General features: G+C 37.9%; 1 protein-coding gene across 2 annotated transcripts in view; it reads left to right on the forward strand.

The window, feature by feature from the left end:
* The window catches only part of ZFYVE9 (zinc finger FYVE-type containing 9), a 214,321-nt gene that overhangs the window by 156,919 nt on the left and 31,510 nt on the right, over positions 1-25,892 (forward strand). For both annotated transcript variants that reach the window (XM_042997157.1, XM_042997158.1), the window contains exons 12-13: positions 949-1,031; positions 11,561-11,665. In XM_042997157.1, the coding sequence (XP_042853091.1) occupies positions 949-1,031; positions 11,561-11,665 (188 nt within the window). The remainder of the gene's footprint in view (positions 1-948; positions 1,032-11,560; positions 11,666-25,892) is intronic.

The following is a 25,892-nucleotide window of genomic DNA, read 5'->3' on the forward strand; positions in this document are numbered from 1 at the left end:
GAGTAAGATTCTTAACTCTGTGAATTACCAGCTCTGTAACTTTGGGCAAGTGACTCGAGCTGTAAGTATGTAAGGTTGTTAAGAGGATCAAAAACGATAATGAAAACTTATTTTGTAAACTATAAAACAGTATATTTTATGTTTTCAGCAAGTCAACTTCATTCTTTCCCTTGCTCATTCAATAAGAATTTAATAAAGGCCTACCATTTATAACAAATCCTGTGAATTCAGAAATAGCTAAGATATGTTACAGGCTCTTAGAAACCTTTGTAAGAAAGACATACAGAAATCATGATTATAGTAGTATATTGTGTTAAAACACATGCTCAAAGTTAACAAAGTTCTTTTGGAGCTTGAAGATGGACTCTAACTTCACCAAGAATGAAGGAGTTGGATAAGAAATATTTCTTAGAACAAAGTGTTTCTGGACTGAATTGTGAAAGAGGCATTTGAATTATCCAGATGAAGTAGGGAAAGGAGTGGGTTGTATCCAGAGGAAAGAACTTGTATATCTTCCTGTCTTATATAGGTAGTTCACTCCATAAAGTTCAAGGAATAAGTAAGCGAGTTAATAGGCCACCTCATGTTTGGCTTTTCTAAGGAGGATCCTGGTTGGGAGAAGTATAAGAATGAATACAGAGGAATTAGAAGAGGTTTGTTTCCTGGATCATATTAATCCAGTTTGAAGAAGAGTGCTTCCTAAGATGTTATAGTTCTTTTTGGAGAAAGCTGCATCAAAAAGCTTATCTGGTCATCAGAATATTTACTTTGGTATTTATTGTAGAAGGCTCAGAATTTGTCTGTGATGCTACCATGCTAAATACTTTTGAGCCCTAAATTTCATATGCTTTATTACAGTTACATTTTGAAAACTTTATGAACTTTGATACCTCTTTTGCCAAAATTTTAAGCTGTCAAGTTTAGTCTGATTATTTTTCATTTCCATAGTTTATCCATGCCCACTGTTCAGTGTCAGATTTCGGAAGCCATTGTTTGGAGAGACGGGACATACCATCATGAATCTTCTTGCAGTAAGTTGGGAATTTTTATCTACTTTTTTCTTACTGGGATTTGTACAGGAGAAGGAAGAGAAGGATTTCATTTTTTGTTAACAGCCATACCTCTGCTGCTTCAGGCAGGTGAAGATTTATGCTGTAGGAAACGAAAAACATACATATATTCTTTGGAAAATATATGGAGCTTTTGAGTGAAACAGTACAGGATTTCAGCCCTTGATTATATATACACTTACTATCTAAGTGACCTTGCAGGATTATTGTGAGGACTAGAGGTAATGTACAATTAAAGCACCTAGCATTCTATTTTGTTTTTATTTTAAGCTTGCCATCATAGAGGTGTCCTCTTTGTCTGTGTAGCTTATTGTTTAGCCCAAGATTGGTCAGAGATTGTGTTCAAATATCTCAAGCCAGTAAGTCATTCATTCTTTTATGATAAATCTGTGTATGGACTGGGATTCATACTTTGTTTCCTTTCTGCTAGGATCTCCCATATTCCTTTGCACATGCACAGGCTCTGCTGTATGTGTGCATCGACTAAGGACAATTCTGGGTATTTGGAGAGTTTATGAAGCTCTCTATGGCTATCTCACCTCCCAGAACTCCTCATTAAATCTTTGGCTAATGTGCCTGCTCATTACTTACCTCAAACCTCAGGCTAACTGAGCTGCTGGCCCTCCCTTTTCACTAACCATTGAAATTACCACTGTAGCTGACACCACTCCAAATCAAGTAAGATCCTTCAAGTAGCAGAGCTTATTTCATAGACTACCTTGAACTACCTAAGAAGGCTAGGGCACAGGCCCAAGCAAGAAGATCACAGACTCAGCTCTACTGTTCTTGCTTGAAGTTCGGTAGTTTTCATGAAGAAACACATCTCAGTGTGTTATATGCTTTTGTTCTAATTCCAGAGCATTGTAATGATTGTGTTTTAAAAAACCATTTACCCAGGGGCACCTTGATGGCTCAGTCAGTTAAGCATCCAACTCTTGATTTTGGCTCAGGTCATGATCTCCACACTGACAGTGCAGAACCTACTTGGGATTCTCTCTCCTCTCTCTGCTTATTCCCCACTCATTCTCTCTTTCTCAAAATAAATAAGTAAACTTAAAAAAAAAAAAAAAAAACATTTACCCAGCTTTTTACTTGCTTTTTGGGACTGGATTTATTTCCTCACTCTGTCTTGCCGTTGTAGTTGTAGTTTCAGTTATCTTTTAAAGAGATTTAAATAATAAGAAAAGCTCTTGTAGCTTTACTTATGTAGTTGCCATTTCCAGTGATCTTCATTTCTTTGTATAAATCTGTATTTCCATCTGGTGTCATTTCCCTTCTGCCTGAAAGATTTCCTGTAACATTTCTTGTAGTGTGGGTCTGCTGGTGAGGAATTCAGCATTTATATTTCTAACATCTTTCTTTTACCTTCATATTTGAAAGATATTTTTGCTGGATGTAGAATTCTAGGTTGATAGTTGTATTCTTTGAGTGCCTTAAAGATGAATAATACTCGCTCTACTGTTTCTTCTGGTTTGCATTGTTTCAGATGAGGACTTTATTTTCCCTCTTTGTTCCTCTGTATATAATGCTTTTTCCTTCTCTGGTTGCTCTAAGGTGTTTCTTTTTATCACTGGTTTTGAGCACTTTGATTATGTACCTTGATATAGGGTTGTTGTTTTTTTTTTTCCCCATGTTTCTTATACTTGGAGTTCGTTGAGCTTCTTATTTTTGTGAGTTTATAATTTTCATCAAAGAACATTTTCTTTCCTCTCCCTCTTCTCCTTCAAGGACTCTGTGTTATAGACATATTAGGCTCTTGAAATTATTTCACAGCTCACTAATACTCCTTTTTTTCCCTCTGTGTTTCATTTTGGACAGTTATTATTGTTCATCAATCTTATTTTGCATTGTTAAAACTGTCAAGTACATCTTTTTTGGGGGGTTATGTCAAACATTGTCATTTTCATCTCTATAAATTTGACTTAGGTCTTTTTCTATATCCTCCTTGTACTTAATTTTTTGAATATCTGGAATATATAGTAACTACTATAGTGTCCTTGTTGGTAATTCTAACATCTCTATCAGTTCTGGCTCAGTTTCCATTGATTAATTCTCCCTCTTTTTTTTTTTTTTTTTAAGTTTATTTATTTATTTTAGAGAGAGAGTGAGAGAGCGTGAGCACATGTGCAAGTGGAGGAGGGGCGGAGAGACATGGAGAAAGAGAATCCCAAGCAGGTTCTGTGCTGTCAGCACAGAGCCCATCGCAGGGCTCCATCTCACAAAGTGTGAGATCACGACCTGAGCTGAGATCATGACCTGAGCCAAGATCAAGAGTTGGATGCTTAACCAGCTGAGCCACCCAGGCACCCTCCCCCTCTTATTTTGAGTTGTATTTTCCTGCTTTTGCATTCTTGGTATTTAAAAAAAAAATTTTTTTTAATGTTTATTTTGAGAGAGAGAGACAGCAAGCGTGAGCAGGGGAAGGGCAAAGAGAGGGGAAGACACAGAATCTGAAGTGGGCTCTGAGCTGATTCAGAGCCTGATGTGGGTCTCAAGCTCACAAACCATGAGAGCATGATCTGAGCCAAAGTTGGACGCTTAACCGACTGAGCCATCTAGGTGCCCCTTAAACATTTTTTAATGTTTATTTATTTTTTATTTTTTATTTTTTATTTTATTTTATTTTTTTTCCAATATATGAAATTTATTGTCAAATTGGTTTCCATACAACACCCAGTGCTCATCCCAAAAGGTGCCCTCCTCAATACCCATCCCCCACCCTCCCCTCCCTCACACCCCCCATCAACCCTCAGTTTGTTCTCAGTTTTTAATAGTCTCTTATGCTTTGGCTCTCTCCCACTCTAACCTCTTTTTTTTTTTTTTTCTTCCCCTCCCCCATGGGTTTATGTTAAGTTTCTCAGGATCCACATAAGAGTGAAACCATATGGTATCTGTCTTTCTCTGTATGGCTTATTTCACTTAGCATCACACTCTCCAGTTCCATCCACGTTGCTACAAAAGGCCATATTTCATTCTTTCTCATTGCCACGTAGTATTCCATTGTGTATATAAACCACAATTTCTTTATCCATTCATCAGTTGGTGGACATTTAGGCTTTCCATCATTTGGCTATTGTTGAGAGTGCTGCTATAAACATTGGGGTACAAGTGCCCCTATGCATCAGTACTCCTGTATCCCTTGGATAAATTCCTAGCAGTGCTATTGCTGGGTCATAGGGTAGGTCTATTTTTAATTTTCTGAGGAACCTCCACACTGCTTTCCAGAGCGGCTGCACCAATTTGCATTCCCACCAACAGTGCAAGAGGGTTCCCGTTTCTCCACATCCTCGCCAGCATCTATAGTCTCCTGATTTGTTCATTTTGGCCACTCTGACTGGCGTGAGGTGATATCTGAGTGTGGTTTTGATTTGTATTTCCTTGATGAGGAGCGACGTTGAACATCTTTTCATGTGCCTGTTGGCCATCCGGATGTCTTCTTTAGAGAAGTGTCTATTCATGTTTTCTGCCCATTTTTTCACTGGGTTATTTGTTTTTCGGGTGTGGAGTTTGGTGAGCTCTTTATAGATTTTGGATACTAGCCCTTTGTCCGATATGTCATTTGCAAATATTTTTTCCCATTCCGTTGGTTGCCTTTTAGTTTTGTTGGTTGTTTCCTTTGCTGTGCAGCTTTTTATCTTCATAAGGTCCCAGTAATTCATTTTTGCTTTTAATTCCCTTGCCTTTGGGGATGTGTCGAGTAAGAGATTGCTATGCCTGAGGTCAGAGAGGTCTTTTCCTGCTTTCTCCTCTAGGGTTTTGATGGTTTCCTGTCTCACATTCAGGTCCTTTATCCATTTTGAGTTTATTTTTGTGAATGGTGTGAGAAAGTGGTCTAGTTTCAACCTTCTGCATGTTGCTGTCCAGTTCTCCCAGCACCATTTGTTAAAGAGACTGTCTTTTTTCCATTGGATGTTCTTTCCTGCTTTGTCAAAGATGAGTTGGCCATACGTTTGTGGGTCTAGTTCTGGGGTTTCTATTCTATTCCATTGGTCTATGTGTCTGTTTTTGTGCCAATACCATGCTGTCTTGATGATGACAGCTTTGTAGTAGAGGCTAAAGTCTGGGATTGTGATGCCTCCTGCTTTGGTCTTCTTCAAAATTGCTTTGGCTATTCGGGGCCTTTTGTGGTTCCATATGAATTTTAGGATTGCTTGTTCTAGTTTCGAGAAGAATGCTGGTGCAATTTTGATTGGGATTGCATTGAATGTGTAGATAGTTTTGGGTAGTATTGACATTTTGACAATATTTATTCTTCCAACCCATGAGCAGGGAATTATTTGTTTATTTTTGAGAGAGAAAATGAGCAGGGAGGGGCAGAGAGAAAGGGAGACAGGGAATCCCAAGCAGGACCCACACCATCAGCACAGAGCCCAATGTGGGACTGGAACTCACAAACAGTATGAGCATGACCCAAGCCAAAACCAAGAATTGGACACTTAACTGACTGAGCCACCCAGGTGCCCCGATATTTTTAAATTTTTTATTGGAAGCCAAATATTATGATTTTACCTTGATGCATGGTGAGTATTTTTGTATTCCTGTAAACTTGAGTTCTGTTACAAGTAAGGCAGTTAATTTACCTAGAAATAGTTTGATTCTTGCAAGTCTTGATTTTTAAGATTTGTAAAGTGGAACCAAAGTCTTGTTTACTGTAGTGCTGATTATTCCTCAGCACTAAGGCAAGACCCTTCGGAGTACTTGTAATGACTTTGGGCCCTATTTGGAATTAGGCCAAACTTCACAGATTAAAGGCACATTTCTTTACCAGACTGTTGTTACTTCAGACACCAGGGTCAAGTCCCAGGCTACGCATACTTCTGACTAACTGGATACAAATGTTAGCATTCCCACTACTCTCTCAGTTTTGATAATTCACTAGAATTATTCACAGAACTCAGCAAAGTATATATACTATACTATATAGTATAGATTACAGTTTTATTGTAGTAAAGGAAATACAAATCAGGGCCAGTGGAGAGAAGAGTCACAGAGTACAAAGTCTGGGAGGGCCCCACCTAAGAAGCTTCTGTGCCCTCTGGGACATGTCACCCTGCTGGTATGTTGATATATAACAATATGGACAGAATAAACACTGGAGCTTTTGTGTCCTGAGTTTTTATTGGAGTTTCCTTATTAGGCATGATGATTGAGTCATTGGTCATGTGATTGAACTCAGTCTTGAGCCCCCTGATATCATGTGCCTCAAAGCCCCATCCTCTTATCACATGGCTGATCTTTCTAGGATGGCTAGCTCCCACCTTGGGTCATCTTGTTAGGATAAACTATCTAGGGACCTATTATGATTCACTAAATTAACATAGACTATCAGGGATCCACCACTGAATAACAGACACTCCTATCACTCAGGAAATTCCAAGGGTTTAGAGGCTACCTCTCAGGAACCAGGAGCAAAGTCCAGTGAAATTGTTTATTATACAGTAATACTCTACCTAATGCTCATGGAATATGAGGTTTTCCTCTGTGGTTTTTAGGAGTAGGCACTATTCCCAGACCTGTGTACCAGACAGTGTTCCTGATAATCATTTCAAATAGTTTTTTCACCGGCCTCAACAAGTTTCCTCAGACACATTTGCTAATCAGAACTTTTCTGACTTCTGGAGTGAGACCCTCTGCAAGTCTTTGGAGTTCTTTGCAGTTTTTTCCTCTCTGATGCTCTGTCCTGTGAAGTATAGCTACAGTGGTTTTCCTGGAGTCTTAGTTTTGTTTCCTCAACTCAGGAAATCTGTCAGCCTCTGCCTGGGTTCTCCCTTCCTGCACCTGAGCTTGTAAACTCTCTAGAGGCATAACCTGTACAATCACAGAGCTCATCTTGTTTGCTTCCTGCCTTTTAAGGATCACTGTCCTTTGTTGTCTGAGGTTCAGTCTCTTGAAAATCATTGTTTCATATGTTCTGTGTAGTTTTGGGTTGTTTCAGGCAGGAAGGTAAATTCAGTCCCCTTTTCTCTATTTTGTCCTGAAATGGAAATTTTATTTTTTTAATTTATTTTTTATTTTCTTAAGTAATCTCTATCCCCAGTGTTGGGCTTGAACTCATGACCAGAGATCAAGAGTCACATGCTCTACCAACTGAGCCAGCTAGGCACTCCCAGAAGTGAAAATTTTAAAATTATATTTTAATCTATAAGATCGCCCTCTCCCGCTTTATCTTCCTTTCCCTCCCTCCCTCCCTCCCTCTCTCTGTCTCTCTGTCTCTCTGTCTCTCTGTCTCTCTGTCTCTTTCTCCCTCTCCATTTCCCTCCTTCTACTTCAGTCCCCATCACTTTGTCACTCCTGGTAACTTTAGTTTTTAGTCACATTTTTGACGAGATAATTTTTTTTTTAAGTTTATTTATTGGGAGGGAGGGAGAGAGAGAGAGAGAGAGAATGAGCAGGGGAGGGGCAGAGAGAGAGAGAGGGAAAATCCCAAGCAGGCTCCTCACTGTTAGCGCAAAGCCTGATGCTGTGCTTGATCCCATGAGCTGTAGGATCATGACTCAAGTCGGACACTTAATTGAGCCACCCAGGCACCCTGACAAGATTATTTACTTACTTACTTACTTATTTATTTATTTATTTATTTATTTTTACCGATTGTAATCTGCTTTGGAAAGAAAAGGAGATATTTATCCTGTAATCCAGTAACAGAAGCCTATGGTTTTTATTGCCTGTATCAGTTCATTTATACAAACTTGGTGGAATATCTCCTGAAGCACCTTATTCTCCATCTCCACTGTCAGAGAGGAAAATTTTTCTCTATCTTTCAAAGATTCTTCTAGCTGGTCTAAAAATTAAATTGACACAAGACAGATTAACAGGAGAAAATTAAATCTAACTTTGTACATATGAAAACCTCACATATATGAGGGGTTCATAGACAGAAAGGTAAAATTCCTCCTGAGCTGAAGAATGGGATAGGGGCCTGGGGCTACCAAAGGGAGGAGAGCAATTTACAGGGCAGTAAGAAGAGCAGCTGCTTGGCAATTAGATGTATGCCCTACCATACAGATGGGTCACTCAGATAAAATTTATCTCTAATAATAACTTTAATTCTGAGAAAGACCCCCAATTTAGATTCTTCTAGGTAGTTAAGACAGGGCAAAAGTTCTCTTGACCCTGCAGGGTCTTAATTGCCTTCAGCTCAAAAGAGTCCACATACCAAAATAACACATATGGAAGAGACTTGTTTTGAACCCTTTTACCACCTTCTCTGTCTCTAGTTTAACAGAATTTACCAATCTATTGATTCCAACACTTTTCTACTACCTCTCACTCCCTCTATTTTTCTCCTTTCCTAAGATTCCCTGGTTTCATCATTAAAATCACTTTTATTTTAAATGATTCCAGGTCCTTTCTGTATCTTACCCTCTGTTTTATTAGCCCAGCAAAATGTAAACCCTGGTTAAATCTACCTCTTAATTAAAAAAAACTTTTTTAAATTTATACACAGTAAAGTTCACCTTTTATGGAGTATACTTCTAAGAGTTTTGACAAATGTAGAGTTATGTTACTACCACTGTTGCAATTGGGATACAGAAGAGTTCTATCATTCCAGAAAATTTGCTGGTGTACCCCTAATGTCTGGTAACCATTGATCCTCTTTCCCTACAGTTTTAGCTTTTTTAGATTATCATATAATTGGAATTATGCAGTACGTAGCCGTTTCAGTCTGGCTTCTTTCACTCATCATCATGCATTTCCGGTTCATCTTTGTTGTTACGTATATTGTTAAGGAAATAAAAATCTTTTTCCTGTACTCATCTTTGGTTCTTTGGCTGAGGCCCTAAAAATTAGACTGGCCGAACAGTGAATAACAGAGGCATATTTTGGGGTGGCTTATTCTGGTAAACTTCAGCATCAGTAGTTCGTTTGTCTTTATTGCTATATAGTATTCAGTTGCATTATGAACCACAGTTTGTCTGTTTACCTGTAGATGGATCTGTGGGTTGTTTCTAGTTTTTGGTGACTATGAATAAAGCTGCTGTAAACATTCATGTATGAAGTTTTGTGTGAACCTTAGTTTTGCCATATTGTACATTTAATGTTATAAAGAACTGTGAAATTGTTTTCCAACATGCCTGTAGCAGTTTACATTCACAAGTAATATACAAGAATTCTTTTTTTGCCCAGTATTTATTTCTTTTTTGTTTTCAATTTTTACAATTCCAGTAGGAGTTTAGTGGTTTTAACCTTTGTGATTTTAACTTCTGTGCTTCTTAAGATGAGTGATTCAGAGCATTTTTCATGTGCTAATTTGCCCTCTTTATATCTTCTTTAGTGAATACTCAGATTTTGCCCATTTAAAAATATGGTGGTTGTTTTCTTGTTGAGTTTTGAGAGTTTTTCATGTATTCTAAATGTAAGTCCTTTGGTAGATTTGTATCATTTGTTATATTTTCTCCTAGTCTATGGTCTCTCTTTTTATTCTGTTAACAGTGTCTTTCACAGAACAAAAATATTTCATTTTGTTGAAGTATAATTTATTAATTTTCTATGGAGCATGCTTTTTATATGATATCTAAGAACTTATTGACTAGAATGACATCACAAATATTTTCTCCCATGTTTCTTCGTAGAAGGCTTATGGTTTTATTTTTATGCCTTATATTTAGTTCTGTGGTTCATTTTTAGTTAAATTTTATGATTGTGAGACATTGTTAGAAACCCTTTGTTCATATGTCCAATTGTTTTAGTACCATTTGTTAAAAAGACTATCCTTTCTTCATTTACTTGCCTTTACACCCTTATCAAAAGTCAGTCGACATACCTGTGTGGATCTACTTCTTCCTTCATTCGTAACTTTATCCAGGCCTGCATGTGGATGAAGACAAAAAGAGTCACCTATTTACTGGTCTTACTTAAAATTTTTTTTTTTAGGGGCGCCTGGGTGGCGCAGTCGGTTAAGCGTCCGACTTCAGCCAGGTCACGATCTCGCGGTCCGTGAGTTCGAGCCCCGCGTCAGGCTCTGGGCTGATGGCTCGGAGCCTGGAGCCTGTTTCCGATTCTGTGTCTCCCTCTCTCTCTGCCCCTCCCCCGTTCATGCTCTGTCTCTCTCTGTCCCAAAAAAATAAATAAAAAACGTTGAAAAAAAAAATTAAAAAAAAAAAATTTTTTTTAATATTTATTTATTTTTGAGAGACAGAAACAAAATGTGAGCAGGAGAGGGGCAGAGAGAGAGAGGGAGACACAGAATTGGAAGCAGGCTCCAGGCTCTGAGCTGTCAGCAAAGAGCCCAACACGGGGCTCGAACCCACGAACTGGAAGATCATGATCTGAGGTGAAGTCAGATGCTCAACCAACTCAGCACCCAGGCACCCCCAGTCTCACTTTAGATTCATGACCAATACCATTAGGAAACTCTTAGACCTACCTGACAATCTTTCCTAGTCCATAACACATTCCTATTCTCATGTTTTCTCAAATTTCCAGTGTCTCCTCTCCTTTTCTCACTTTTTGCTGATGTCCCAGTCCCAGTTTCCCTGAGTAAATAGAAGCAATCAGAAGACAATTTTCACACAGTTACATCCAACTTACCCGTATCTATACATTTTCATTTCTTAGTTTCTTTGGACACCTTTCTTTCTTGGTTCTTCTCCTGCAGCCTTCTGACTTGCTACCTTCCCTTTCCCACTGTGTTCTGCCTCTCAGTAAATGGCAGTTTGTAGTTGCCCAGTCCATATAATTCATAATCATCTTTGATTTTGCTTTTTTTTCCACATTCCATATTCAATCCGTGACAAATATTCTCAGTTTCCCCTTCAAAATGTACCCAGAAACTGATAACTTCTCACCACTTTTTGAATTGGTAACACTTTGGTCTAAATTATCACTGTCTCTTGCCTGAATTATTTTTGTTACATTTATCTCATCTCCTTCCTTCTATTCTTGTTCCCTTACCATCTATTTACAGAGAAGCCGGAGAGATCTGTTAAAATAGGTCAAAAATCTCACAGTAAAGGCACAGGTGTTTGTGGTGGCCTCCAAGACCATATGAAATCTAGCTGTATGCTGTCACTTTGACATCAGCTCCTTGCACTCTTCATCACTTTGCTTCAGCCACACTGGATGTGGTGTGTGTATATGTATGTTTTACCCTACAAATATTCATTGGGTGCCTAGGCTGTTCCAGGCATTTGGGATATAACAAGAAGACAAGTGAGAGTCCATACCTTCTTGGAGCTTACTTTAGAGGGAGGAGGCAGGTAACATCCAGAAAATGTTAAGTGGTGTTAAAGCAGAATAAGTATTCAAATATTTGTTTAATATAATATGTAGAGGGAATATGCAACTGGTCTTCTTCCTTCTAAGAGTTTATAGTCTAATTGGAGAGCTAGAATATACACATGAGGGTTTTCATTATACATTTCCTTATTATTTAAATAAATGAGTTCTTTTAATTTTCACATTCTTTCCTTTTGTTCTGATTTTACTACTATCAGTCAGATCTTACCATTGATGAATTCTTTATTCCATTTCAATCTGCTTTTGCCCAGGACTTCAGAAATTACCAGTATACATTGCCAGTAGTTCAAGGTCTGGTGGTTGATATGGAAGTTCGGAAAACCAGTATCAAAATTCCCAGCAACAGATACAATGAGGTAAGATTTACCATGAAGGAATGTTTTTCATTGTTAAATACATAATTGAAGATGAAAAATATTGTTATTATATGTAAATTTCATTTTTTAGTTAATTGACAGTGAAATCAGCTCATAATACTGTATGACTTAGATCAAGGATGAGGAATTTCATGACAGAAAATCAAGATGTTATATATGTGATTTACTTAGTCATTAGATGTATCATTGATTGTGCTTTTGATAATCAGTGACAGATTTACATTTTGATTAAGGTATAAAATTAACTTTATATCTGTAATATTAGTGGTGGGATCTTTTCATTTTCCCCTCTTATTGTAAGTATACCTTGTTTTGGACTATACTTAACGTCTAACCATTAACTCCCAAAATGAATTTTAATTAAGGTTTCAAAAGCAAATGAATGTTTTCGTCTTGAATTAAGCTGTGTTTTGTAACTAAAATGAAATTTTGCATGCTACACATACATTAACAGAATTATGTAAACTATTCATTGCCTATTTGCCATGTGAAGCCTTTCTTAAATTTAAATTTCTTAAAATCCGTTCTAAAATGTCCAATAGTATTATCATTGTGGTTTAAAAGAAAAATCTTAAAAAAAAAAAAGAAAAGAAAAATCTTATTTTGAAACTTAGTTTGTTATAATAATGGTTAAAATTTGTTGTTTTATTAGACAGGATGGAAACTTCCCAATTACTCCTTCCACTATTTCCTGGTATAAAGTAATTTCCTCCTTCCCTCTCTTTTTTTTCCATTTTTTTCCTTCTTTCTTTTTTTCCCCTTCGTTCAGCCTTTTATCCACTTATTCATTTGTACATTCGATAAACATTTTGTACTTTCTCTTAGAATCACGTAAATGTCTTACTGGATTTATTAATTTAGGGCTTACCATTATGAGAACAACCTATGTGACGATTTTACCTATGGCATTTAGTGCAATGACTTTTTTCTGGACACTAGAAAATAGTAGCTAGAATGTGTGCTTTATTTATTTATTTTTTTTACCTGTGATACAATTAGCAGATTTTATTTGTGAGATAGTCCTATCTTGGAATATCAAACACTATTAGACTAGGTTAGGTAGAGTCACATCTTTAAAATGAACTATTTTTATATATTTGTGCCCTAAATACTCTTAAAAGAGATGCTTTGAAAAAACATTTATTTCTCAAATTTGAATGTTTATTATTTCACATTCATTAAATATATTCTGTGGTGTGAGATACAAAGATGAATAAGAACATTATGCTTGCCTTGTGGCAAGAAGTTGTGGCATATTGTCCAGAAGTAAGATGATCAGATGTCATCCTCAACATCCTTGGTGTTTCCAAGATGGTGTTTTGTATTTGTTTATAAAGGTACATCTGTAAAAAGCTGTGAGGCCTCCATAGTTTTTTCAGTAACACCTAGACATTTATGACAACTGCCATTAATATTATCTGTCTTTATCTGTCCCCTAGGTTTATGGTTGTGCAGGTTCAGATATCTTTTTTCAAAAACAGTAACTGTATTTCTTATTCTTTATTACAGTTTGTTTTCAATAAAGTTTACCAGCTATAAATCACTTATTTTTCTTATCTGATTTGGCAGACTGATTTCCTTCTAATTCAGTTTTTATTTCAAGTCATATTTTATGTTTGTTTATTTCAAGTCTCACTTTTTTTCTCTCACAATTCTTCGACATTTGAGTTATGTTGTGGCTAATAATTCTGCTTCACTTTGTAGTTGAAAAGGTCATTTCTTTTATTCATGGCATTATTCCATTTTTCCTCTTACTTATTATTCTTTGTTGATACCCATAGTCTTCCTTATTCTCTCAATTATATTCTCTTTTGCCCTAAAGCCTTTGCACAAGCTATTTCCTTATTGATGCATACCTTCCCTATTCATTACTTATCTAACTCGTACTCATTTTTCAGGAATCAGCTTAGATGACATTTTGTCAGATAAGCAACTGGGGTAATTCTCCCTGTTATAAACATCTCTAGATTCTACACATTGTTTGTGTAATGCTCATTACATCTGTAATTGAACGTTCTTCACTGTTTTCTCTACCAGACTTTTATTTCCATGAGGAACTATGTCTGTCTTGTTTACCACTGTATCATTAGCAGACTGCCTAGTAAAGAATAATTGTACAAAAAATATCTATTGAATGAAGACATGAAACAGAACTAATATAGATAAAACAATACAAAAATAAGTACTGAAACTTACTGCAATTTTACTAAAGGTTTAGAGAAAGGAGAGCTCTGGTAAATGCAGCAGTCAGGAATGTTCCTTTACTTCCAGTTGATCCTGAATCCTTAACAGCCAGAGCAGCATGTTCCATGGAAGACATGTTTATAAATGTTCATGTAAATAAGTGTAAATGAATGAAAGATTTGAACTGGACAATGAATGCTATTTAGGCACTAGAAAGAGAAGGGTGGAAAATAACAAGTGAAAAGGGTGATAGATGCCTGCAGAAAATAAGGCTGGAAATCCCCCCAGAATGGACATGTCTTGAAAGGAGGATAGAAGACAATAGCCTGCCCAGTAAAGAAGAGGCTAAAGTAGACTAGGAGAGATCACTTCTCGGTCTTCTGTCTAAGATCAAGTGTAAAGTAGACTAGGAGATAAAGTTGTGCCAAGACACTGCTGGGTTTTCAAAAGTCTTCAGAAACCAGGCAAAGGAATCTAGATTTTAATATGGCAATCTGTAAGTAGATTTTATAGATTCTGAAGCAGAGAAGTGACTTAAAGTGAGGTTTAGAAAACTGAGCTTTGGCAGCTATATGTAAAAATGTAGAGAGAGGGGGCCACTAAGGAAAGACTTTAAGCTTAAAAAGCTAGAAGATAGTACTTCTGACATCATGGAAAATGGAATCAATGAAGTGGTCTTTGTATGTAAATTCTCTAATCTCCTTCATCAAGGCCATTCAAGCTCTCTGTTGGTTTAGGTAACTACTCATGTTCTAATGATGAGATTTTTTCTAATTACTGTGTTAACTAACATTTATTGTTAGTTATATTAAGTTTAACATTATAACATTTAGTGAAGGTATATTATTTAGCAGGCACTATGTATTTCTACACTATTTCTGTAAAATTAGTATGTTCAAAGATGTTTTAATAGATGAGGATATTAAGACAAAGAACTAGGAAGTGGTAGCACCATAATCAAACCCAGGCAGTCTGATTCCACTGTCCTCACCTCTAGCCATTATACTAAACTGATTTTTATAGACATCAATTTAACAATTATCAATAGGATTTTAGGGCTGATTTTAGGGTCTTTATAGAGGCAATCAAATTTAATGAGGCCATTAGAATGAGCCCTAATCCAGTATAACTGATGTCCTCATAAGAAGGGGAAGTTTGGACACAGACATTCATAAAGATGATGTAGAGAGACAAGGAGAAGATGAGCACCTACAAGTCAAGGTAGAACAAATCCTCCCTTTACAGTAAAGCCCTCAAATGGAACCAGTTCTGCCAACACCTTGATTTTGGACTTCCAACCTCCAGGACTGTGGGACAATATATTTCTGTTGTTTAAGCCACCCAGTTTATGGTACGTTGTTACAGCAGCTTTGTGACACTAACACATTGGTTTGCTTTAAATAGCTAGATGTCACAATGAAGTAAGTAAAACAAGAAAGAAAAAGGGCAGTGGGGCAGAGAAGATGAGCTCTGTGATTGCTCTACTTTAATGTATGGTGTTTCCAGGCCATAGTGCAGGTAGGGGAAACCAAAACTGAACCTAGAGGTTTCCCTGAGTTGAAGAGACAGAGTTGAGAATGGGGGAAGGTCATGATGATTAGAATTTGCAAACAAATTACTGGAAATAAAAGAAATCTGGAAATATGCTGGTGGTTCCCACTGTGTCTTCAGCTGACTAGTATATCAGTGTGTGTACGTGAGAAAAGCACTGGAAAGGTACGGGTAAAACACTTCTCACAGGGCCAGACATAATTTGTATTCTTTTTTTTAAAAATTTTTTTTAACGTTTATTTATTTCTGAGACAGAGAGAGAGACAGAGCATGAGCAGGGGAGGGGCAGAGAGAGAGGGAGACACAGAATCTGAAATAGGCTCTAGGCTCTGAGCTGTCTGCACAGAGCCTGACGCGGGGCTCGAACTCACGGACTGCAAGATCATGACCTGAGCTGAAGTCAGATGCTTAACCAGCTGAGCCACCCAGGTGCCCCCATAATTTGTATTCTTACCAGCTAGAGTGAACTAGAGGCACATTGTCTCTACTGCTCCAGGTTATTCATAAATTCAGGCTGCTCTGATCCTACCTGTCAAGCTTAAAAGAAAGCCTTAACAGGATCAGGGCATGAACATGTTAAGGACATACATGGAAAATAAAAAGAACCAAGTCAGACTTCAAGAAATGAAAATGACAATGAAATGAAAAATATACTGGATGAAATTAAGGGCAGACTAGACACTGCTGAAGAAGAAATTAAAATTAGTAAACTTAAAAACACAGCAATAGAAACTATCCACAATGAAACACAAAGAGGAAAGACTGAAAAATTAAATGAACAGCACATGATTGAGCCGTGGGATGTTCGTCAGCCTGCCTCTGTAATTGAAGTCACGAAAGGAGAGGGGAGGTGAGTAAATAAATATTTGAAGACTCAGTGATCAAAAATTTTATAAACTTAATGAGAAGTATAAATTTACATGTTCACGAAGCTAAATGAGTTCCGGTTGCAGAAAACATGATGAAAACTACATTAAGGAACATTATAATCATCTTAAATTGCTTAACACTAAAGCTAAAGAGAAGAATCTTAAAAGCAACTAGAGGGGGGAAAATGCACATTTTATACTGAGGAAAAAATATAAGAATAACAGCAGGCTTCTTATCAAAAGAATTCAAGGCACAAATCAGTGCAATGGATCTTTAAATTACTGGAAAAAAACCATCAACTTATATTTTATAAGTAGTAAAAATATGTTTCGAAAGCAAAATGCTTTTTCAGAAATGGAAGAGCTAAAAGAGGCTATTACCAATAGACCTATTGTACAAGAAGTGTTAAAGGAAGTCCTTCATGGAGAATACCAAATAATGGAAATCAGAATCTTCACAAAGGAGTGTAGAGCAACAGAAATGGTAAATATGCAGGTAAATATAAAATCTCTTTACAAGATCATTGTTTAAAACAAAAATAGAAAAACATATTGTGAAGTTTATAACATATATGGAAACAGAATGTATGACAAAAATACCACAAAAGCCGGGAAGGGGGAATGAAAGTATACAGATGTAAGGTTCTTATATGATAAAAGATATGGTATAGTATTACTTAAAAGTAGATTTATAAGTTAAAGATGTGTTGTATAAACTCAAAAGCAACCACTAGAAAAGCTAAAATAAAGAGGTATAGCTAACAAGACAACAAAGAAGATGAGCTAGAATCATATAAAGACTGAGAAAGAAGAAAAAAAGAACAACAGGAGATGGGACAAATGCAAAAAAAAAAAAAAGAAGATGTTAGATTTAAATCTAACCATATCAGGGGTGCCTGGGTGACTGTCAGTTAAGTGTCTGACTCTTGATCTCAGCTCAGGTCATGATCTCGTGGTTCACGAGATGGAACCCTGTGTCAGGCTCTGTGCTGACGTGTGGGGCCTCCCTGGGATTCTCTCTCTCCATCTCTTTCCCTCTCTTTCTCTCTCTCTCTGCCCCTCCCCTGCTCGTGCTCGCTCTCTCCCGCTCTCAAAATAAATAAACTTTAAAAATTGTATAAATCTAACCATATCAATAATCACTTTGAGTAGAAATGGTCAATTAAAAAGGCAGAGATTGTCAGGTTGGTTAAATAAGCAAGAGTCAGCTATATGCTGTGAATAAGAAAACCACTTGAAATATAATGACACAAATAGTTTAAATGTAAAAGGATGAAAAATTATATACCATGATAATATTAATCAAAAGAAAGTTTGAATGGATAGGGTAATATCAAAGTGTATTTCAGAATAAAAAATATTACCAGGGATAAAGAGGCATATTTCATAATTATTAAGGGATCAGTTCATCAGAAGGATATATAACAGTCCTAGATATTTATGCATTAATAACAGAGTTTCAAAATGTACGAAACAAGAATTGATAATACTGCAAGGGTAAATGGGCAAATCCATGACCATATTTGGAGATTTCAGTAGCCCTGTTTTAATAACTGATAGACAGAAAATCATCAAGAATATAGAACACTTGAACACATTGTCAACCAATCTGACTTGAGTGTTTTAGAACACTCCACCCAAGAGCAGCATAGTGCACATTCTTTTCCAGCAAACACAGAACATTACAAGGTAGACCATATTCTGTGTTGTAAAGGAAGTTCTGGTAAGTTTTAATTGATCCAAATTATACAAAGTATGGTCTCTTACTATAATAGTATTAACTTAGAAATCAGTATCAGAAGGATATCTAGAAAATTCCCAAATATTTGGGAAAATATACACACTTTTCAATAATCCATGGGTCAAAGAAGTAACCTAAAGGAAAATGAGAAAATATTTTGAGCTGACTGAAAATGAAAATATGGTATATCAAAATTTGTGGGATGCAGCTAACACAGTGGTTAGAAAGAAAGTGATAGCATTAAACTTTTATATTGGGGGGCGGGAAAGACATTTTGAATCAATGACCTAATCTTCTACCTTAGGGAATTAGAAAAGGAAAAATAAAATACAAAGTAAACAGAAGAAAGAAAGTAATAAAGACAACACCAGCAATTCATAAAGTAGGAAACAACAACAAAAAACAAAACAAGAAAAGTGAAACTACAAGCTAGTTCTTGAAATTGGTTACATTGACAGACTTATAGTCAGACTGATGAGGTAAATAGCCAAAAGCACAAAATGCCATTAATGAGATGTGAGAGAGGTGGTTATCACTACAGGTCCTGTAGACAATAAATGACAAGGATATATTATGAACATATTTGTGCCAGTAAATGTTCAACGTGGGCAAAATGGGCAAATTCCTTGAGCATCAAACTTTCATGTCACTCTTAAGAAGAAATAGATAACCTGAATAGCCCTGTATCTACTGGAGGAATCGAATTTATTGTCACAGACCTTCCCACAAAGAAAAGCACAGGTCCAGATGGCTTCACTTATGACTTTTTCTAAACAACGAAGGAAGAAATAACACTAGTTCTGTACAAAAACTCTCAGAAAATAGTTGAGGAGGGAAACTCATTCTGTGAGGCAAGCACTACACTAGTAACAAAACCTGGGGGGTGGGGGGGGGGAGGATTACAAGAAATGAAAATTACAAACCAGTATCCTTCATGAAGATAGTTGCATAAATATGTAACACATTGCAGAGGAGGAGCTAAGATGGTGGAAAAGTAAGAGGGCCTTAGTCTTGCCTCCTCCCATGAACCAGCTAGATAAAAATATTAAATCATTCTGAACACTCAAGAAATCTGAGGACTGAGAGAATAAACTACACATCTAGAGGTAGAAAAATGGCCACGTCATTAAAGGTTGGAGCTACAGGGAGTTGATTCGGGGGAGAAAATAATTGCAGGTGCCCCAGAGGGGAGGAAGCCCTGGTCATGGAAAGAAGAGTGAGAGAGAGAGGGAAAGAATGAAAGCAGTACACAGGGGATTGCAAAAGAAGAACTATTCGCCAAAACCATTGCAAAAGGGAGAGAGGCTAATTACCACAAGCTTTCATAAGCAGCGGAGCTCAAAGTCTGGTTTTAGGAATCCATGTCATCGCCAGGGTAGTGCCTGGTGGGCTTATTGGTGCTCCTGTGGGGAAGGCTGCCCGGGAGTTGGCAGTGTGGTTTGAAGATCCCCTGGGTTGCAGGGCAAGAAGCAGTTCCCCTTCTTGGAGTGTGGTGGCATGGCCTCTCTGGAGACAAAAGAGCTGGCAAGCACCAATGTACTTCCCTGTTCATTAGCATAGGAACAGAGACACCTGCTGAGGCAGCAGACCTTGCTGCCAGCTCTTGCAGTGCTTTACCATACATTCTGAACCGCTGCGTGGTTGTGCTACTGCTTTTCCGGGACAAACCAGCACCGGCCACAGCACCGCAAGACCCTCCCCCAGAGGATCAGTGTGGGTCTGCACCAAGTGGGTTCCTAAAATTTGGAGTTTTGAAACACACACCTGAGATAAAACACAGGAGTACTGTGCTGCCTGGAAGGCAGACAGTTCAAACAAAGGGTGAAAGCAGGAATCTAATGGAAGCCAGAGACCCAAGAGGGGAGATTGTTTGCTCTTTTGTGAGGGCTTCATGAAGAGTGGTGGGCATAATCTCCCTATTCCAAGGATAAGAGAGCAGGGTGATGCCATTTCCTCCTGCCCATCAGCAGTGACCAACTTCAGTAAGCAGCACAGTGCTCCTCCCTCCACCCAAGTGGAGGCTGGAACCACTTACACCAAGCCCTGACCCCCTGACCTCTGCAGGTGCATCTCCACTAGGGCAAGTCTGCCTGAGAATCAGCACAGCAGGCCCAACCCCCAGAAGACCCAGAAGACCCCATAAATCCCTCACACACAAAGTGAACTGATCATAGAATGCTGCAAAGCTTCAGTTCTAGGGGAAATATGATTTACCTTCTTTTAACAAGCAGACCAAAACACATCTAGTTAAAGTTTGCCACACAGTGGACAAGGTTGAAACACTCCCCATGGCAGGCAGGAAGAAACTCTGCAGAGGACTGATCTGAGGGAAGGAGCAGCCAAAACACAGCAGCAGAGTGCTCACTCTGAAACACCTCCTGAAGTACCAGGCCCAAGACAGTATAGAACCTCTTCTTAATATAGCCATTACTCTCAGAAGCAAGAATATAACAGGCTCTCCTGACAATCACACAAAAAAAGTGACCTAGACAAAATGACAAGATGGAAGAATTCACCCCAAAAGAAAGAATAGGAAGCAGAATGTCCAGGGATTTAATCAAAACAAATGTAAATAAGATACCTGAACTAGAATTTAAAACAACAGTCCTAAGGATATTAGCTGGGCTTGAGAAAAGCATAGAAAACACTAGAGAATTCCTTAGCGCAGAGATAAAAGAGCTAAAAACTAGTGAGGTCAAAGTAAAAAATGTTGTAACTGAGATGCAAAACCAACTGGATGCAATGACAATGAGGATGGACAAAGCACAGGAGTGAATCAGTGGTATAGAAGATAAAATTATGCAAAATAATGAAGCTGAAAAGAAGCAGGGGCGGGTAGGGGAGGGAAGTATTAGGTCATGAGTGTAGACTTAGGGAACTCAGCAATTCCTTAAAGTGTAATAACATTCGTATCATAGGAGTCCCAGAGAAGAAGAGGGAAAAAGATGGCAGAAGGTTTATTTGAGCAAATTATAGCTGAAAATGTACCCAATCTGGTGAAGGAAACAGACCTCAAAATCCAAGAGGTGCAGAAAACTCCCATAAAATTCAACAAAACCCAGCCCACACCAAGACATATTGTAGTAAGATTCACAAAATACACAGACAAGGAAAGAAACCTGAAAGCAGCAAGGGAAAAAAAGTCCTTAACCTACAAGAGAAGACAGATCAGGTTCACAGCAGCCCTGTCCGCAGAAACTTGGCAGGCCAGAAGGGAATGGCATGATATGTTCAACATTCTGAATGGGAAAAATATGCAGCCAAGAATACTTTATCCAGCAAGCTGTTATTCAGAATAGAAGAAGAGATAAAGAGTTTCCCAAACAAAAACTAAAGGGGTTCATGACCACTGAACCAACCCTGCAAGAAAAATTAATGGGGGCTCTTTGAATGGGAAAGAAAGACCAAAAGCAACAACAAAAAAAAGGAACAGAGAACATCACTAGAAACACCAACTTTACAGGTAACACAGTGGCACTGAATTCATGTCTATCAGTAATCAACCTGAATGTAAAAGGAATAAATGCTGTAATCAAAAGACATAGGGTATCAGAATGGATTAAAAAAAAAAAACACAAGACCCATCTATAAGCTGCCTACAAGAGACTCATTTTAGAGCTAAAGACACCTGCAGATTGAAAGTGAGGGAATGGAGAACCATCTATCATGCTAACGGACATCAAAAGAAAGCGGGAGTAGCCATACTTATACCAGACAAACTAGATCTTAATTTATTTTATTTTATTTTTATTTTTTATGAATATAATTTATTGTCAAATTGGCTTACATACAACACCCATTGCTCATCTCAACAAATGCCTTCCTCAATGCCCATCACCCATTTCCCCCCTCTTCCCGCCCCCCCCCATCTACCCTGTTTCTTCTCTGTATTTAAGAGTCTCTTGTGGTTTGCCTCCCTCCCTCTCTTTTTGTAACTATATTTTTTCCCCATCCCCTCCCCTATGGCCTTCTGTTAAATATCTCAGGATCCACATATGAGTGAAAACATATGATATCTGTCCTTCTCTGGCTGACTTATTTCACTCAGCATAGTACCTTCCAGTTCCATCCACGTTGCTGCAAATGGCATGATTTCATTCTTTCTCATTGCCAAGTAGTATTCCATTGTATATATAAATCACATCTTCTTTATCCATTCATCAGTTGATGGACATTTAGGCTCTTTCCATGATTTGGCTAGTGTTGAGAGCGCTGCTATAAACATTGGGGTACACATGCCCTTATGCATCAGCACTCCTGTGTCCCTTGGGTAAGTTCCTACTAGTGCTATTGTTGGGTCATAAGGTAGTTTTATTTTTAATTTTTTGAGGAACCTCCACACTGGTTTCCAGAGCGGCTGCACCAGTTTGCATTCCCACCAACAGTGCAAGAGGGTTCCCATTTCTCCACATCCTTGCCAGCATCTGTAGTTTTCTGATTTGTTTATTTTAGCAACTCTGACCGGTGTGAGGTGGTATCTCAGTGTGGCTTTGAATTGTATTTCCCTGATGATGAGTGACGTTGAGCATCTTTTCATGTGTCTATTAGCCATCTTGATGTCTTCTTTAGAAAAGGGTCTATTCATGTCTTCTGCCAATTTCTTCACTGGACTGGGCATTTTGGTTATTGACTTTGGTAAGTTCTTTATAGATTTTTGGATACTAGCACTTTATCTGATATGTCATTTGCAAATATCTTTTCCCATTACGTCGCTTGCCTTTTAGTTTTGTTGATTGTTTTCCTTTGTGGTACAGAAGATGTTTATCTTGATGAGGTCCTAATAGTTCATTTTTGCTTTTAACTCCCTTGCCCTTTGGAGATGTGTTGAGTAAGAAGTCGCTGCGGCTGAGGTCAAAGAGGTTGTTGCCTGCTTTCTCCTCTAGGGTTTTGATGATTTCCTGTCTCACATCTAGGTCTTTCATCCATTTGAGTTTATTTCTGTGTATGGTGTAAGAAAGTGGTCTAGTTTCGTTCTTCTGCATGTTGCTGTCCAGTTCTCCCAGTACCATTTGCTAAAGAGACTGTCTTTTTTCCATTGGATGCTCTTTCCTACTTTGTCAAAGATTAATTGGCCATACATTTGTGGGTCCAGTTCTGGGTTCTCTGACAAACTAGATTTAAAACCAAAGACTGTAACAAGAGATGAAGAAGGGCACTATATCATAATTAAGGGGTCTATCCATCAAGAAGATTTAACAGTTATAAATATTTGTGCCCCCAGTGTGAAGCACCCAAATATATAAATCAATTAATAACAAACATAAACTCATTGATAATAATTAGACAATAATAAGTAGGGGACTTTAACACCCTTCTTAGAGCAATGTTCAGAACATCTAAGCAGAAAATTACCAAGGAAACAGTGACTTTGAATGACACACTGAACCGAATGGACTTTACAGATATATTCAGAACATTTCATCCCAAAGCATATACACATTTTTTTCTTTTTAAATTTTTTTTCATGTTTATTTATTTTGAGAGAGAAAGAGAAGAGAGGGAGGGAGGGAGGGAGGGAGAGAGGGAGAGAAAGAATCCCAAGCAGGCTCCTCACTGTCATTGGGGAGCTTGACATGGGGCTCAATCTTATGATGAACTGTAAGATTATGACCTGAGGAGAAATCAAGAGTCAGAAGCTCAACTGACTGGGCCACCCAGGCACCCCTATACATTTTTTTTCTAGTGCACATGGAACATTCTATAGAATAGATCACATACTGTGTCACAAATCAGCCCTTAACAAGAACGAAGAGATTGAGTTCATACCATGCATGTTTTCAGACCACAATGCTATGAAACTTAGTCAACCACAAGAAAAAATTTGGCCAGACCGCAAATACATGGAGGTTAAAGAACATCATACTGAAGAATGAAGGGTTAACCAGGAAATTAAAGAAGAATTTAAAAATTACATAGAAGCAGAGTTCCTTGGTGGCTCAGCTGGGTAAGCATCAGACTTCAGCTTAGGTTATGATCTCACAGTTTGTGGGTTCAAGCCGCACATCAGACTGTGTGTTAATAGCTCAGAGCCTGGGGCCTGGTTCGGATTCTGTGTCTCCCTGTCTCTGCCCCTCCCCTGCTTATGCTCTGTCTTTCTCTCTCTCTCTTAAAAATAAATAAACATAAAATTTTTTTAATTACATGGAAGCAAATGAAAGTGAAAACACAACAGTCTAACACCTTTGGAATGCAGCAAAGGCAGTCCTAAGGGGGAAGTGTCTTACCTTAAGAAGTAAGAAAAGCCTCTAACCTAACACCTATAGGAACAGCAAATAAAGCCTAAAGCAAGAAGAAGGGAAATAATAAAGATTAGAACAGAAATAAATGATACAGAAACAAACAAACAAACAAACAAAAAGCCAGTAGAACCAATGAATGAACTAAGAGCTGGTTCTTTAAAAGAATTATGAAAATTGATAAACCCCTGGCCAGACTTATCAAAAAGAAAAGAGAAAGGACCCAGATAAATAAAATCACAAATGAAAGAGGAGAGCACAACCAACACCACAGAAATAAAACAGTCATAAGAGAATATTGTGAAAAATTATATGCCAACAAACTGGGAAATCTGGAAAAAATGGATAAATTCCTAGAAATATACAAACTACCAAAACTGAAACAGGTAGAAATAGAAAATTTGTGGGGCGCCTGGATGGCGCAGTCGGTTAAGCGTCCGACTTCAGCCAGGTCACGATCTCGCGGTCCGTAAGTTCGAGCCCCGCGTCAGGCTCTGGGCTGATGGCTCGGAGCCTGGAGCCTGTTTCCGATTCTGTGTCTCCCTGTCTCTCTGCCCCTCCCCCGTTCATGCTCTCTCTCTGTCCCCAAAAAAAAAAAAAAAACGTTGAAAAAAGAAAATTTGAACAGACCCATAACTAGCAAAGGGATTCAATCAGTAACAAAAAAATCTCCCAACAAACAAAAGTCCAGGGCCAGATGACTTCCAGGGGACTTCTACCAAACATTTAATAAGAGTTAATACCTATTCTTCTGAAACTGTTCCAAAAAATAGAAATGGAAGGAAAACTTGCAAACTCATTGTGTGAGCCAGGATTACCTTGGTCCCCAAACCACACAAAGGCCCCACTAAAAAGGAGAATTACAGGCCAATATCTGTGATGAACATGGATGCAAAAATTCTCAACAAGATACTAGCAAATTGAATCCATTGGTACATTAAAAGAATTACTGAGAATAAACCTGGACCATGTTATTACACAATACACAAAAATAAACTCAAAATGTATGAAAGACCTAAATGTAAGACAGGAAGCCATCAAAATCCTAGAGGAGAATGCAGGCAAAAATGTCTTTGACCTCGGCCGCAGCAACTTCTTACTCAACACGTCTCCGGAGGCAAGGGAAACAAAAGCAAAAGTGAACTCTGGGACCTCATCAAAATAAAAAGCTTCTGCACAGTGAAGGAAACAATCAGCAAAAGTAAAAGGCAACTGACAGAATGGGAGAAGATATTTGCAAATGACATATCAGATAAAGGGTTAGTATCCAAAATCTATAAAGAACGTATCAAACTCAACACCCAAAAAACAAATAATCCAATGAAGAAATGGGCAAAAGACATGAATAGACACTTCTCCAAGGAAGATATCCAAATGGCCAACCGACACGTGAAAAAATGCTCAACATCACTTATCATCAGGGAAATACAAATCAAAACCACAATGAGATACCACCTCACACCTATCAGAATGGCTAACATTAACAACTCAGACAACAACAGATGTTGGTGAGGATGTGGAGAAAGAGGATCTCTTTTGCATTGTTGGTGGGAATGCAAGCTGGTGCAGCCACTCTGGAAACAGTATGGAGGTTCCTCAAAAAAACTCAAAACAGAGGGTGTGAT

The sequence above is a fragment of the Panthera tigris genome, chromosome C1, assembly GCF_018350195.1.
Source record: "Panthera tigris isolate Pti1 chromosome C1, P.tigris_Pti1_mat1.1, whole genome shotgun sequence".
NCBI lineage: Eukaryota > Metazoa > Chordata > Mammalia > Carnivora > Felidae > Panthera > Panthera tigris.